This window comes from Neoarius graeffei, chromosome 16 (genome assembly GCF_027579695.1).
Source record: "Neoarius graeffei isolate fNeoGra1 chromosome 16, fNeoGra1.pri, whole genome shotgun sequence".
Lineage (NCBI taxonomy): Eukaryota > Metazoa > Chordata > Actinopteri > Siluriformes > Ariidae > Neoarius > Neoarius graeffei.
In genome coordinates, this window is record NC_083584.1 from 44,603,826 (window position 1) to 44,620,846 (window position 17,021).

Genomic DNA, 17,021 nt, shown 5'->3' on the forward strand with positions numbered 1-17,021 from the left:
GTTAACAGGAACTAAGCTGTTTTGGAGATGCTCCATAACATTAAATGTAGCTACAGTATAACTGGCTGAAAGGCATGACTTGTCATTTATTAACAAATAAAAAAAATGTAATTGTTAAATTGCTGTGGTAAAAGAAGAATAAAAACACATTGGGATGTGCAGTTATTGGAAAGTATTAATCTTTAGGATGGATTTTGTATTGAGCTTCATCACACCACCACGGCGCTGATCATTTTCCTACAGCACGCCCCATCATGTTTCATTCCTTAGACAGGAAACAGGCAATATCAGATGAGCCATTTCTTCCAATGAAATACAGCACTCAAGGAAGTTCAGACCAATATGCAAATAATATTTCACAAAAACTAAAAAGAGGAACAGTGTAGGACTGGATTCATATCAAATGATTCAAATGAGGTTTCGCACAAAGAGAGCTCTGAAAAATGATCAATATACCAAGGAAGAGAGCTGCAGCAGTCAAAGTGGCCATTACCATGTTACCAATTTTGCCTGAATATACAGTACTGTAAAAAAAAAAAAAAAGTCTTATGCACACGTAAATAAATGCTGGAGACCAAAAATGGCTCTAAAAATAATGAAATGAGATGTTTCAACATTAAAAAAATACTATAAGCAGTAGTAAGCCATAATAAATGAAACAGTCAATATTTGATCTGAGACGACCCTTTGCTTAAAAAAAAACCCGTAGTCTCAGGTCCAATGAGTGCAGTTTGATAAGGAAATGAGCTGTAGGTTTTACTGAGCGTCTTACAGAACCAGCCACAGTTCTTCTGGACACTTTGACTGTCACACTCGCTTCTTCATTTTGCACCAAAACCCAGCAGCCTTCATTATGTTTTCTTTTTTTAAATCTGAAAAGTGCTCTCTTATGGAATATGCTGCTCAGATACAAAATTTTTTTTCCTGCAACATTTAATTTTGTGCTGGAAAACAAACGTTTGGACTCTAAAATGTTTTTGTATCGACTCGATAATGTAGAAGTCATAAAATAGAACTCTATAACAGTTTGTATGAAGAAAAAAAAAAAAGGGTGCCTAAGAGTTTTGCACAGGACTGTAGATTCATAAACAGATGCACAGGCCAAAGTCCAACAAACCACCAAATCAGGGATTTAAAACAAAAAACAACAAAAAAAGCTCTAAACGTCACAACGTGGATAATCATAGATGATGAGCTCTAAAAACCAATCATTAAGAAATATCTAGTGGCTGTATCTTTATTTCTGGTTACGTTCAAAGCCTCATTTTCAGAACCGGCTTCAACAGAGTCTCATAACAACAAAAACAAAGCTACAAAGAAAAAGTCCACCCATTACATTTTATTAAACTGAAAACTGCTGGACATATTTTGTGTGCATGAGCATTCCATGATATCCAAAAAAAAACCAAGAAAGGAAAACAGAAAGAAGCAAGCTGAGTAGGTTTCCCCCTGCAGTTTTTCAAAAATCTAGAAACAAAAGAGCTGTCTGAAAACAACTTAATTAAAAAAAAAAAAAAAACAGTGTGAAAAGAGTAAGGGGCTGAGGTTATAAGATACTTGAGTCTGGGCAACCCATGTTTTAGTCCAGGTGTAGTTCTCAGTATCACAGGCTGTTCAGAGAGGCCTAAAGAAGCGATGTGGCGGGCCGTAGTGCATAGGCAGGTTGAAATCAAAGTTGGCGTTGGGAACGTTATAGTTGAGGGGAGGCATGTTGGGCAGCTGGGGTACGTAAGGAGCAGCGACAGGCTGCAGGAAGAGCCGCTGGGGGCCAGGTAGTAGAACCTGAGGGAGGAAGAGAGGGGGGCGGACGGCCTGTGGGGCAGCGTTGGGGGCTGGAACCTGCTGTTCTACCCGTGGCCTCTTCGGAGGGGTGGGTTCAGGAGGAGGACCCACTCTTTTACCAGCAGAGTCTGAAGGAAAGCAACATATTAAATAACTCCTAGTTATTCAGGCTCTGCTGTTTAAAAAAAAAAAAAAACGCAACACATAATGTGAAAGGTATAACTGAAGACTGAAAGGAGGAGGGCGTGGCTGTGTGTGAATAAGCTCTCACCTGACTGACTGTTCTTCTTATTCAGTTCGGCTTCACCTTCCTTCTGGATCTCCTGGATGACTCGCTCATCGTCTTGCTAAACAGAGACGAAGATAAGGACGATACAGTCAGAGAAAGTTAGACACAAACAGCAGTGCCTTATAGAACAGGAACACTCGCAGCACTGAAGATTAAAGAACAGAACAAGTCTCAGGGTTTGGTAAACACAAACAGGAACACAACTGATAAACCCGGGGTGCTTCATTTTCAACCATGTGACTAACAGCATAACTCAATACGAGCTGCGACATATTAAACGGAGTCTGTGTGGGACAAGCACACGACAAAAATAAACAAGATTTTACAACCCCGATTCCAAAAAAGTTGGGACAAAGTACAAATTGTAAATAAAAACGGAATGCAATAATTTACAAATCTCAAAAACTGATATTGTATTCACAATAGAACATAGACAACATATCAAATGTCGAAAGTGAGACATTTTGAAATTTCATGCCAAATATTGGCTCATTTGAAATTTCATGACAGCAACACATCTCAAAAAAGTTGGGACAGGGGCAATAAGAGGCTGGAAAAGTTAAAGGTACAAAAAAAAAAAAAAAGGAACAGCTGGAGGACCAAATTGCAACTCATTAGGTCAATTGGCAATAGGTCATTAACGTGACTGGGTATAAAAAGAGCATCTTGGAGTGGCAGCGGCTCTCAGAAGTAAAGATGGGAAGAGGATCACCAATCCCCCTAATTCTGCGCCGACAAATAGTGGAGCAATATCAGAAAGGAGTTCGACAGTGTAAAATTGCAAAGAGTTTGAACATATCATCATCTACAGTGCATAATATCATCAAAAGATTCAGAGAATCTGGAAGAATCTCTGTGCGTAAGGGTCAAGGCTGGAAAACCATACTAGGTGCCCGTGATCTTTGGGCCCTTAGACGGCACTGCATCACATACAGGCATGCTTCTGTATTGGAAATCACAAAATGGGCTCAGGAATATTTCCAGAGAACATTATCTGTGAACACAATTCACCGTGCCATCCGCCGTTGCCAGCTAAACCTCTATAGTTCAAAGAAGAAGCCGTATCTAAACATGATCCAGAAGCGCAGACGTCTTCTCTGGGCCAAGGCTCATTTAAAATGGACTGTGGCAAAGTGGAAAACTGTTCTGTGGTCAGACGAATCAAAATTTGAAGTTCTTTATGGAAATCAGGGACGCCGTGTCATTCGGACTAAAGAGGAGAAGGACAACCCAAGTTGTTATCAGCGCTCAGTTCAGAAGCCTGAATCTCTGATGGTACGGGGTTGCATTAGTGCGTGTGGCATGGACAGCTTACACATCTGGAAAGACACCATCAATGCTGAAAGGTATATCCAGGTTCTAGAGCAACATATGCTCCTATCCAGACGACGTCTCTTTCAGGGAAGACCTTGCATTTTCCAACATGACAATGCCAAACCACATACTGCATCAACTACAGCATCATGGCTGTGTAGAAGAAGGGTCCGGGTACTGAACTAGCCAGCCTGCAGTCCAGATCTTTCACCCATAGAAAACGTTTGGCACATCATAAAACAGAAGATATGACAAAAAAGACCTAAGACAGTTGAGCAACTAGAATCCTACATTAGACAAGAATGGGTTAACATTCCTATCCCTAAACTTGAGCAACTTGTCTCCTCAGTCCCCAGACGTTTACAGACTGTTGTAAAGAGAAAAGGGGATGTCTCACAGTGGTAAACATGGCCTTGTCCCAACTTTTTTGAGATGTGTTGTTGTCATGAAATTTAAAATCACCTAATTTTTCTCTTTAAATGATACATTTTCTCAGTTTAAACATTTGATATGTCATCTATGTTCTATTCTGAATAAAATATGGAATTTTGAAACTTCCACATCATTGCATTCCGTTTTTATTTACAATTTGTACTTTGTCCCAACTTTTTTGGAATTGGGGTTGTAGACAGGAATCAGATAAATCAGCGCAGTCACAACCAGAAAGGGTCAACATGCTGCTGCTTTTATATCAGAGAAAGCACCAGACCCAATCTCAGCTTCAGCTCCGCCCTTATTTCCTCCTCAGGCTTCAGAATCTTGAACACTGCAATCTGATTGGCTAGCTGCATGTCTGTGTACGAACAATCCTGTACGCCGATTTCAGATAAAATGTTTCAAGTCTGCGATATTGACCTTACAGGATCAACATAGAACATCCAAAGTTATTCGAAGGTTTTGTCTCGAACACTTCAAAAACATGAGGAAGCAACCTTGAGAGGAACCAGACTCAAAAAAGAGAACCTCTTGTGCCTGACACTGGACAGTTGGGTTATAAATCCACTACAACATACACGTTTTTATTGTAAGAGTAAAGACAAACAGTATTAAGTGTGTTTACAGGATGTTTAATATAAGCGCATTGTGAATAAGGGTCCTGTCTTTATGTTTACAGCAGCAGTTCTTAGAAGGCTCAAACCGTTCCTGAACACTTGTTGCAGTGTTCTGCAGGGTGTGTTATCCTGCTGAAGGAGGCCACGACCATCAGGGAACACCGTTGTCATGAAGAGGTGTACTTGGTCTGCGGTACGTGTCAAAGTAACATTCAAATGAAAGCCAGGACCCAAGGTTTCTCAGCGAAACATTACCCAGAGCATGACGCTGCCTCTGCCAGCTGCCTTCTTCCCACAGTGCATCCTGGTGCCATCTCTTCCGCATGCACCCAGCCGTCCACATGATACAAAAGAAAATGCGATTCATCAAACCAGGACACTTTCTTCCATGGTTCATTTCTGATGCTTATATGCCCACTGTAGGTGTTTCCAGTGGGGGACAGAGGCCAGAATGGACACTCTGACTGGTCTGTTATAACCAGCATTAACTTTTTCAGCAGTTTGTGCTACAGTAGCTCTTCTGTTGGACTGGACCATATGGGTGAGCCTTCGTGCTCCATGCGAATCAATGAGTCTTCGACACCCATGACGCTGTCGCCGGTTCACTGGTTGTCCTTCCTTGGACCACTTTTGGTCAGCACTAAACACTGTATACCAGGAACACCCTACAAGATGTGCTCTAACTGAGTCGTCTAGGCATCACAATTTGGCCCTTGTCAAAGTCACTCAGATCCTTACACTAGGCCATTTTTCCTGCTTCCAACGCATCAACTTTGAGAAAGGACTGTTCACTTGCTACCTAATACTAACATATCTGACCCTCTGATGCCCCTTTTCCACCAAAGCAGTTCCAGGGCTGGTTCGGGGCCAGTGCTTAGTTTGGAACTGGGTTTTCTGTTTCCACTGACAAAGAACTGGCTCTGGGGCCAGAAAAACCGGTTCCAGGATAGCACCAACTCTCTGCTGGGCCAGAGGAAAGAACCGCTTACGTCAGCGGGGGGGGGTGGAGTTGTTAAGACCAACAACAATAACAAGACCGCGAAAGATCGCCATTTTTAAGCGACGAGAAGCAGCAGCTGTACAAACGCAAAGTCATCCATTATTATTGTTGTTGTTGTTGCTGCTGCTGCTTCTTCCGTGTTGTTTTTGCTTCGATATTCGCGCCAAGGTTTATGCAAACGTAGCGACGTAACTGACATATACAGCGACATAACTGACGTATACAATGACGTAATGACGTGGCTTCCCTTAGCACCCCGAGCTATGGAAAAGCAAACTGGTTCTCAGCTGGCTCGCAAGTTGAACGAGTTGTGAACCAGCACCAGCACTGGCCCCGAACCAGCCCTGGAACTGATCTGGTGGAAAAGGGGTATGACAGGTGCCAGTATAATGAGATAATCAACTGTCAGTGGTTTTAATACGATGGTTGTTCGGTGTAGTTACAGTGTTAAATGTACACGAATCTCTGTGAGCATAAATTACATAGAGTGTTTGCTTTCTTCCTAGAAGAGCCACTACTCAGGAGTTAAATGAGCTCTAATGTATATACAGTGCTGTCATATGAGCATTATACTGTATGTAACCAGTGCAAGCTGCACCTTTATTCAGAAATGCTTATCCAAAAAGTTTAACTACTTGGTACAATGAGCTTCGGGAAACACGAAGATCTGCTGTAGGTGGCTCTGTTGACCCTTTTCCACTGACAAGGCACCGGTCCTGGTGCTGATTCAGAGAACAAAGCAGAAAACGTCTCTGCTGGTTTGACAGCTGAACATGATCAGATGTGGGAATTACGCGTGTGTATAGGAAATCGAAAACTGAAATCACTATTCAGGTATATATTATATTACAGGATCTCACGTATTGCTACAGGATTAAATATCGAGTGGATATTCAGTGAAGCTCTTAAGGTCTGGTCCAACAATACCAATAACTATAAATAAATCGGTCCCCTGCAGTTTGTGGTTGGTGGTCACACCAGACCGATAACGATACCTATAGCTCAGACCTGGGTTTATCGGTACTGGTGAGATTGCTTCTGAACCGATTTTTTCAGGCCTGGACCTGATCCTGGACCTGATAAAACATCTGACCAATCAGGTAGTTGTTTACATGTGACATTGTCTGAGCACGTGCTATTTTCCCCAGGCATCTTTGTACATCCTTGTTGCATCATGAAATCACGGATTCACGGAAAAAAAAAATTATATATTAGGGTGCATCAGTTGCCCTCACTTTCATAAAATCTGATGCATTTTTGTTTGGGTGTTCCTTTTCACCAATAAAGACATCCTGTAAAAATTTTTTGACCATATTCAAAAGTCTAACGGTGGCACCATGAGGTTCATTTTTTGCCAAAAAAACGCTTATTTTATGTTTTCGCGTAAGGTTTGAATCACGATGTTGGACTCCATTTATTGATTTCTTGTGAGCCAGAGATCATGTTAAGAACCTTTGCAAGGGATTGAGAAGCATTAATGTGATTCATAATACATTTGTATTGTTTAAAAGTAGTTGAACAATGATTCAATGAACAGCTAAAACTCAAACTGTGCTTGAGAATATATTTAGAATATGTGCTAAAAATGTGTATCTAAGATATTTGCTATACTCTATAAGGTGCCATAATGTTTCATGAAAAGTGATCGAAATTTTGTCATAAAAGTCATAAAATAGCAGCTTTTTTCATAACTTTGAGCTCCTGGTGCCACCATTAAACTTTTGAATTTTGTCAAAATATTTCACCCAGTGTGTTTTCTTACTAAAAGGAACATAAAAACATAAATGCATCATGATCGGAGGAACTTTTCATTTTTAGGGGGCAACTGACGCACCCTAATATATTATATATAAATAAATACTCAGCACGGATCTTTTATTCACAGGTATGTGATATTTTTCGTGAAATCTCAATAGTAAATTAATAAACATAAATGCATATACGATATTTTAATTATGAACTTCGGCAGTCCAAACATTTAATTCTTAATTTTTTTTATCCGTGATGCATCATCTGTATGAAATCCGTAACCAATCTGTAATATACTGAAACGTCTGTGACCAATCCGTAAATTATTAGCATCCGCGATGCAGCTGTATTAAAATCCGTAACCACTCTGTATTTTGTATCCTTTTTTATTATCTTTCCGTAATCTGTAATCTGCGACCTATCCGTATTTTATCAACCACTGGAGTATGTGCGTGGGTTGGCTGGAGTACAGTCTGACCCGGAATAATGTGCTACTACTTGGAAAAAACTTCCATGACGATTCCTAAGTTGCATGCATTTATTTACCAGAGTGGTAGAACCAACCGATATTATAGTCGGGATTATAGTTGTCATGTTTCTGCTCCAGACTGGAACTAAATTCAGACACAGGTACAGTCATAGTTGTAGTTATCAGTGTTGTGGGACCGGGGCCCTTACTGTGCACTTAATATTTATCTTCACTGTATCTCTATATTATGTCCGTCAACACTTTCCGAGTAACAACTAAACAGCAAAGATGCCTGAGTGCGCCCCTTCCAGTGACGCCAGCTTATCCAATTTTTTTTTTAAATCTCATTTGAATCTCGTCTTATCTTTCTTCATTAATGGATTTATTCTGAATTGCTTTCTTATGGATAGTCATTAATATGAAACTGAGTTTCACAAAATTTTTCATTAAATATAAATACATGTATGTAATTGAAGTGAACTATTTACACTTTAACAGTGTAATCTGGAACATAATCAGTAGCAAGTCTGATATAAAAATGGACAAATCCAGGAGCTTGGGTAGGATACAAATATTTTGAATAAAACACTTCTTGTCTAAATGCTCCTGCGAACGATTTACACACAGATTTGTTCAAGTTGAGCTTGACAAATGAGGTACATTACATCTTACGGAGTTTGATGAAGCAGGACATTAAAATATCAGCCAGGAATTGTCTCGTCCCCCCCCCGTTTTACCATCCAAAATTAAATACAGAAAGACATCTTAAAGGCGGCATGGTGGCGTAGTGGTTAGCGCTGTCGCCTCACAGCAAGAAGGTCCGGGTTCGAGCCCAGCAGCCGGCGAGAGCCTTTCCGTGTGGAGTTTGCATGTTCTCCCCGTGTCCGCGTGGGTTTCCTCTGGGTGCTCCGGTTTCCCCCACAGTCCAAAGACATGCAGGTTAGGTTAACTGGTGACTCTAAATTGAGCGTAGGTGTGAATGTGAGTGTGAATGGTTGTCTGTGTCTATGTGTCGGCCCTGTGATGACCTGGCGACTTGTCCAGGGTGTACCCCGCCTTTCGCCCGTAGTCAGCTGGGATAGGCTCCAGCTTGCCTGCGACCCTGTAGAACAGGATAAAGCGGCTACAGATAATGAGATGAGATGAAGACATCTTAAACAATGCTTATACTGCTCAAAGCAAGTTTTCTTCGCATTAGCAATGCAACTCCTGTTTACACTCATTTCAGTTACCAGTTAAAAAAAAAAACGCTTATTTCTTCCTTGGGCCACTTCAACAGTAATTTTTTAAAAAGAGTTTGACAATGTTAATTATTTATTCATGAAAATAAATTGAGCTGCTTGAGTTGTCATGGTGACAAAATGACCTTAATGTCCTCATGTCACTCATCCTTGGTTGTAAACCAGCAGGAATGGGGAAATACATGGTACGGTCATATGAGAGAGAAAGAGAGAGAGAGAGTTGGACCTGCTGTCTTTTGAATGCCTTTAATGCGCTCCCCACATTAGGAAAAGGGGACATGTGTCTTTACCGTGGGGTCTGTCCACAGCGAGCACTTCTTGCACTGGCGGCAGGGGGCGCCAGGTGAGCGGGCGTGCTGGCAGAAGTGGTTGTAGCCGTTGATGGGCTCGCGGCAGAGGTAGCACATGAAGGCGCCGCAGCGACACGACATTCGGTTGCAGCCCTCCGACTTAACGAGACCCGTTGAACACTTATGGCACTTCCGGACGCGGGCCGCCGTCATCCTCTCCTCACTGCAGCAACAGGATATAAACACAAGCACAAATGAGTTTATCCAACACCGGCTATCATACAAATGATATCTGATCAGTGTTTTAACAGACTGCTAAGAAAAGAATGTTCAATTTAGTCATCCTGTGGGTGTATTTCCTGTAACGGGGGGGAGAAGTGTCAAGGGTGCAAGGTAAACAGGATACACTGTTTCTGGACCTGCTGTTTCCTCTAACCAGATGCATGAAGGAAGCCATGTTTTTACACATCCTGACCAGACCAGGAAGTGACCGGCCATTTTAAGTTGCTGCTCTACTGAACATATTTATTCAGGCCTGCGTTATCCTTTACCAAAAGGCAGCATGGGTATTGCTGTCATGTTTGAAGGGGCCTTAACAGGGAGCTGTAGGAAGGTAAAATGTCACTTCTAATAATGATGATGATGATGAGGATCTTCTCAGCAGTGCATTACATCACCGTGAGCCCTGCAGTACTCCATGCTGAATTATTAAATACACCGCCTGAGTTTTTAAAAAAAAATTTTTTATTACAGACAGGCACTTACAAAGCCACCCGGAGCCGGATCTCATCCCTCTCCAGCACCTGCTCGCATGTCTTTCCTGCATGCTCCTTCCACAGCACGTGGCACTTCCGGCAGCTCTCCTGAGGAAGCGAGACACAAACAAACCTCTGCGTTAAAGTCATCAGCTAAATATATATGTAATATAAAGGCAAGCTGGCCAGCTGTGTTACCACTCATTCGGATGAACAGTGCAGTCTTGTTTGTGCATGAGGAAGCGATTCAGGTTCCCAGCATTGTGTCTTTTGTACTTTATATCCTAGGAGTCCTCGGATATTAAAAGGAAGCCCATTAAGAGGAGAACCCCACAGGATAAAAAGCACAGAAACGCATTAGCACGAGTAAACAAACAGATCTAGTGTCCATAAGAACGGAATTCAGTAATGAGGCAGCCAGGCATCAGCTTGACATGTTCAGACAAAAGAACAATGCCAGAGGACTGGTGTTGGTTTGCGTGTAAGCATTATGAGAATTAGAGGACAGTAGATGCCTAAACAAAGCTCAAAGCCCCGAGTTCAGTTGTGCGACAAGAGAAGCAGCGGTCTGACTGCACTCGTCCTCGAGTTGCCTAGAGACAGCGTTTTCATCTGTTCCAATTTAGTCATGCTTGCCCACAAAGCTTTGCCTTTCAGCTGACTGCAAAGGACATCTGTCCCTGCCTCTCAATGAGGCCCCCCACACACATACACACACGTGTGAAGCAGGACACTGATAAAATACCGCAAAGACACCCACGCACTTCACACATGCCATTTTAATGCAGAAGATTCGTGTGAAGATGATGTTCAGAGCCACAGCTTTCGCTACATTTCAGCCGACCGCTACTATATCTGTTCACCTCAGACCCACTTCCACATATTCTCAACTGAACATTTACCTGAGCAAGCGCACACACTATAGGAGCAGGCACCGTATCTCATAGCTAAGTAGCACCAGCTCTTTTCTCTTAAACACACACTGCCCAATGAGGGCCCTTCAGTCCCTGTGCCGAGTTGCCTGGTAACTGCTACCCTTAACTAAATGCTGGTAGGTATCAATATTTAAAAAGACTGTGGTGAAGTGAAGTCTAACCCCATGACATGTGACAGCTTGGGAGTCACTGGAAGTACTCGACATCCCTCTGTACCTATGTAAAGAGCCTCAGGTGAATACCAGCAAAGGAAAACGGACTTTAAGCACGCGCACACACACACATGGTTACAATGGAAAGACAGGACAATGGATTAGTCAATTCTCCATGTTTATACACACAGAGACATTATTCACAGATGTAATGTGGTGTAACTAGGCTTTAGGAAAAAAAAACTGACTGAACAATTGAATAATGTTAAGCAGTTACATTACTGAGCATCTGTCTTTTCTCTATAACTGGGACAATGGCCAGGCAGACAGAGGAAGAGATGGGCGGGGTGGTTTGCAGTTGAGCAGGAAACCGATGATGGCTCGCCCCCTGCTGGAGATTAACAATACAGCAAGGGAGGGACAACTGAAAGGGACACAGGGACAAATAACGGCTGGTGACTGCCTCACGGACACTGCCTGTCAGGACTAACAGTCATCTGGACGTACGTTTCAATTATTACTTTAGTTCATGCAACAAACTCAGGCTTGCTTTCTTGTTGTCATTTCCTTTTCATATGTACAAAAGATTTTGGTACTTTGTGTACTTCCTAAAGTTACAAAACAAAGCAAAAACAGACTGGATAGTAGTTGTCATGATATTCCTGAAGCAAGAAGCACTTTCATGGCTTCTGATGACACTAGCAAGATACACAAGTCACAGATCGAAAGGTTTAGTAGATCATAGTAAAAAAAAAAAAAAAAAAAAAAAGTGTGCATGTGGGGCGGCACGGTGGTGTAGTGGTTAGCGCTGTCGCCTCACAGCAAGAAGGTCCGGGTTCGAGCCCCGTGGCCGGCGAGGGCCTTTCTGTGCGGAGTTTGCATGTTCTCCCCGTGTCCGCGTGGGTTTCCTCCGGGTGCTCCGGTTTCCCCCACAGTCCAAAGACATGCAGGTTAGGTTAACTGGTGGCTCTAAATTGACCGTAGGTGTGAATGTGAGTGTGAATGGTTGTCTGTGTCTATGTGTCGGCCCTGTGATGACCTGGCGACTTGTCCAGGGTGTACCCCGCCTTTTGCCCATAGTCAGCTGGGATAGGCTCCAGCTTGCCTGCGACCCTGTAGAACAGGATAAAGCGGCTAGAGATCATGAGATGAGTGTGCGTGCGCATGCGTGTGTATAATCACAGTGAAATGCCTCCTCTGCATTTAACCTATCTGAAGCAGTGAACGCGTGCACGCACACACAAGACTTTTTTTTTTTTAAAGCAAAGGGTCGTCTCACACCAAATATTAACCGTTTCATTTATTATGACTTACTGCTGTTTATAGTTTTTTTAATATTGAAACATTTCATATTTTTTAAGCCATGCCTAAGACTTTTGTGCACAGTAAAATATATATTATATATATATATATATATATATATATATATATATATATATATATATACACACACACACACTGCTGTGATTTGAGCCCTCAGTGTTTCGTTGTATATACACACACACATACGGTTAATCAAAATTATGTTAAAGACTTAAATGGTAGAAAGAATTTATTCACAAAACATACATTATATGTGCAAGATGATTTACAGGATGGTCTCAACCTGTTCGCCATCACGGTCAACACACACAAACCAGCAAGCAACAGTACCATTTAAAGCACCGGACACACATTTCACAGTCACAGCGCACCACACATTCAGGAGAAAAATAATCCATTAGTGTTAACATAATTTTAACTAACCCTGTATATGTGTGTGTATATACAGTGCTGAGCGTAAATGAGTACACCCCCTTTGAAATGTAACATTTAAACAATATCTCAATGAACACAAACAATTTCCAAAATGTTGACAAGACAAAAGTTTAATATAACATCTGTTTAACTTATAACGTGAAAGTAAGATTAATAATATAACTTAGATTACACCTTTTTCAGTTTTACTCAAATTAGGGTGGTGCAAAAATGAGTACACCCCACAACAAAAACTATTACATCTAGTACTCTGTATGGCCTCCATGATTTTTAATGACAGCACCAAGTCTTCTAGGCATGGAATGAACAAGTCGGCGACATTTTGCAACATCAATCTTTTTCCATTCTTCAACAATGACCTCTTTTAGTGACTGGATGCTGGATGGAGAGTGATGCTCAACTGGTCTGTTCAGAATTCCCCATAGGTGTTCGATTGGGTTCAGATCAGGAGACATACTTGGCCACTGAATCACTTTCACCCTGTTCTTCTTCAGAAATCCAACAGTGGCCTTAGATGTGTGTTTAGGATCATTGTCATGTTGGAAAAGTGCACGACGACCAAGGGCATGGAGTGATGGTAGCATCTTCTCTTTCAGTATAGAGCAATACATCTGTGAATTCATGATGCCATCAATGAAATGCAGCTCCCCGACACCAGCAGCACTCATGCAGCCCCACATAAGGACACTGCCACCACCATGTTTCACTGTAGGCACCAGGCATTTTTCTTTGTATTCCTCACCTTTGCGACGCCATACAGTTTTGAAGCCATCAGTTCCAAAAACATTTATCTTGGTCTCATCACTCCAGAGTATAGAGTCCCAGTAGTCTTCATCTTTGTCAGCATGGGCCCTGGCAAACTCTAGGCGGGCTTTTTTGTGCCTGGGCTTTAGGAGAGGCTTCTTTCGTGGACGGCATCCATACATGCCATTCCTCTGCAGTGTACGCCGTATTGTGTCACGGGAAATAGTCACCGCAGTTTGGCTTTCTACTTCTTTAGATAACTGCAATGAACTTGCATGCTGATTTTCTTCAACCCTTCTCATCAGAAGACGCTCCTGTCGAGGTGTTAACTTCCGTGGACGACCTGGACGTCTCTGTGAGATGGTTGCAGTTCCATCTTAAATTTTTGTACCACTTTTGCTACAGTATTCTGACTGATAAGTAAAGCTTTGCTGATCTTGTAGCCTTCACCTTTGTGGTGTAAAGAAATTATTTTCTTTGGGGAATTCTGAAGAGACAAGTTGAGCATCGCTCTCCATCCAGCATCCAGTCACTAAAAGAGGTCGTTGTTGAAGAATGGAAAAAGATTGATGTTGCAAAATGTCGCCAACTTGTTCATTCCATGCCTAGAAGACTTGGTGCTGTCATTAAAAATCATGGAGGCCATACAAAGTACTAGATGTTTTTGTTGCGGGGTGTACTCATTTTTGCACCACCCTAATTTGAGTAAAACTGAAAAAGGTGTAATCTAAGTTATATTATTAACCTTACTTTCATGTTATAAATTAAACAGATGTTCTATTAAACTTTGTCTTGTCAACATTTTGGAAATTGTTTGTGTTCATTGAGATATTGTTTAAAATGTTACTTTTCAAAGGGGGTGTACTCATTTACGCTCAGCAATGTATATAATGTGTGTGTATATACACACACACACACACACACACACACACTTAGAAAACACTCAATTTTATTTAAATCACCATTTAAAAAACAACAGACCGTAACAATGGTGTTTCACACCTTCTTCCCATGTCTGCATGGCTTAACTCTGGGTTCTCAGGTTTCCTCTCACCTCCAAAAAAACAAGCCAGTACATCAGCAGTCTATGCTAAACTGCCCTTAGGTGTGAATGAGTGAGTGTATGCATGATGCCCTGTGACAGACTGGTATTTCTTCCAGTGTGTATTGCTGCTTCCCTCCCAGTGTAGCCAACACAGACCCTGGATCATGTGGTTCATGAAGCTAAAGGAAGGAATGAATGAATGAATGAATGAATAGGCCATACAATTTCTTATCTGTAGACACTAGCCAGGGCGGCACAGTGGTGTAGTGGTTGGCGCTGTTGCCTCACAGCAAGAAGGTCCGGGTTCGAGCCCCGTGGCCGGCGAGGGCCTTTCTGTGTGGAGTTTGCATGTTCTCCCTGTGTCCGCGTGGGTTTCCTCCGGGTGCTCCGGTTTCCCCCACAGTCCAAAGACATGCAGGTTAGGTTAACTGGTGACTCTAAATTGACCGTAGGTGTGAATGTGAGTGTGAATGGTTGTCTGTGTCTATTCTCATGTTTACATTAGACCGTATCAGCGGATCATCAGATTAACGTTTTTAAAACGATTAGTGTGCACACAGCAACACCAATACACGATTTGCGTGCACACAGCAACACCAATACACGGATACGCTCGACTCCGCAGGCATCCTGCGCTCCAAATCACTCCGTCCTGAACAGCGAGTGCCCTCTGGAGGGTGCGCACTCCGGCCCTGCGCAGCTCACACAGCGCGCGAGTGAAGTGAACAAGCTGTGATTCGGGACTGAGCCGCTGTGTGTGTGATCCCAGCGCATATCACTTGCAAGTGGAAGGATGGCAAGCCTAAAGACAATCATAACTACACAATGGGCAGTATTTGCATCAGTATTTGCAGTATTTTCATACTTTTATACTCTAATGAAAGGTGATACAAGGCGGAAGTCCGCGCCGTTTTTCAGCAGTCGCATCACATGACCAGCGCCAGCGAATCAGGAAGGTGGATGTCACAGTGACGTTGTCCAATGAGACGCCAGCTAGAGCTCAGCACAGCGTATCCGTGTATTCTGAATGTTTACACAGCACCGGAGCTGACACGATCTGGATTGAATACGTGGACGCTGGCGGATTCCCGTTTCCCGGCGTTTCCAGGCGGTTTAATGTAAACGGACAGTGCATCCGCGAAGAAAACGAGACAGATACGGTCTAATGTAAACGTAGCCTATGTGACAGCCCTGTGATGACTTGTCGACTTGTCCAGGGTGTACCCCGCCTTTTGCCCATAGTCAGCTGGGATAGGCTCCAGCTCGCCTGCGACCCTGTAGAACAGGATAAAGCGGCTAGAGATAATGAGATGAGATGAGACACTAGCCAACAGACTGTAAATATTATATTTGAAGAAGAGAGAAAATCTAATTAGTGTCAGTTCAGGTATATTATGCTGCTATAATTCTTCATTCACTCTGAGTGCAAAAACAGTGATGAGTTACTGAGGGTAAAATACAGAGACTGTTCTGCCCAGCAACTGTGCTCTGTGCAGTGCAGCGGTATGAAGGAGGTGATTACTACACCAAACCTGGCTGACTGTCTGAGAGTCATTAGCATTCTGGCACCTTTACTTATATAGTATGACTAAAAATACAGCAGTGACATCACACTGGTGAAGAAACACACCTCTAAGCTGCACAGGCACTTCCTGGATGGTTCAGAGTGTGCTGGAGATGGGGTGGAGCCAAACCTGTCTCAGATTCTCCACTTCCATGAACTTTTCTTATTTCCTGGTCAGACGAGTTCTACCGTGTTCCACACACTGGATGTTTAAATTCTGGCTTTGACAGGGATGTTTTCCAGCTTCCAGTGGCCCATTAGCTTGAGAGAATTGTTTGTCTCGGTCTAAAATACTTCTCCGACTTTGTCTCACCGACACATGTTCTTCAGAAGTTTCACAGATCGTTAGTGGAAAACTACTGAGCTGCAAGTTTCCCACTGGCATGTTGAGGAATTCCACATGGCAAATTTGATCATGACTCAAAACCAAAAGCTGCCTCGCAAGATAAGGGTAAAATGAGAAAATGAAGGGCAGTGTTTATTACAGCGCAAGCACTCCTAAAGCATCAAAATGACAGGAACTGTCTTGACCACACAGGATGTGGGCATGTGGTAATTTCTCTCTTTAAAAAAAAAAAAGAGATTCAACTGATTTTCTTAAACCTGAAGAGAATGGCAAAACCTTTATCTCGAGACACACTGTGTCGGGCTACTGCTTCAGTTACGTGTTCCTGTAAGTAAAGATCAGTCGTCTGGCCTCAGCATGTACAAAGCAGTCCCTAATAAAGCGAGGATATAGTTCAGGTTGCTCAGGCTGCTGAAATCATGACCTTGATTGTCCGTCTCAGCACTCTGGGATACATGGAAACCGCTCGTGTGAAGTGAACATGGGTCTCCTTCTAATAGGATTCCGAACTCTGGCAGCCTGAAATCAATGTACAC

At 42.6% G+C, this 17,021-nt stretch overlaps 1 protein-coding gene across 1 annotated transcript in view; it reads right to left on the reverse strand.

Annotated features, from left to right (window-relative positions):
• Positions 1-1,324: 1,324 nt before the first annotated feature.
• Positions 1,325-17,021, reverse strand: part of rnf216 (ring finger protein 216) — a 52,903-nt gene continuing 37,206 nt past the window's right edge. The window contains exons 13-16 of the mRNA XM_060943042.1: positions 9,952-10,049; positions 9,187-9,409; positions 2,054-2,129; positions 1,325-1,910 (exon numbers count right to left, since the gene is read on the reverse strand). Coding sequence (XP_060799025.1) covers positions 1,615-1,910; positions 2,054-2,129; positions 9,187-9,409; positions 9,952-10,049 — 693 coding nt within the window. The 3' untranslated portion in view covers positions 1,325-1,614. The remainder of the gene's footprint in view (positions 1,911-2,053; positions 2,130-9,186; positions 9,410-9,951; positions 10,050-17,021) is intronic.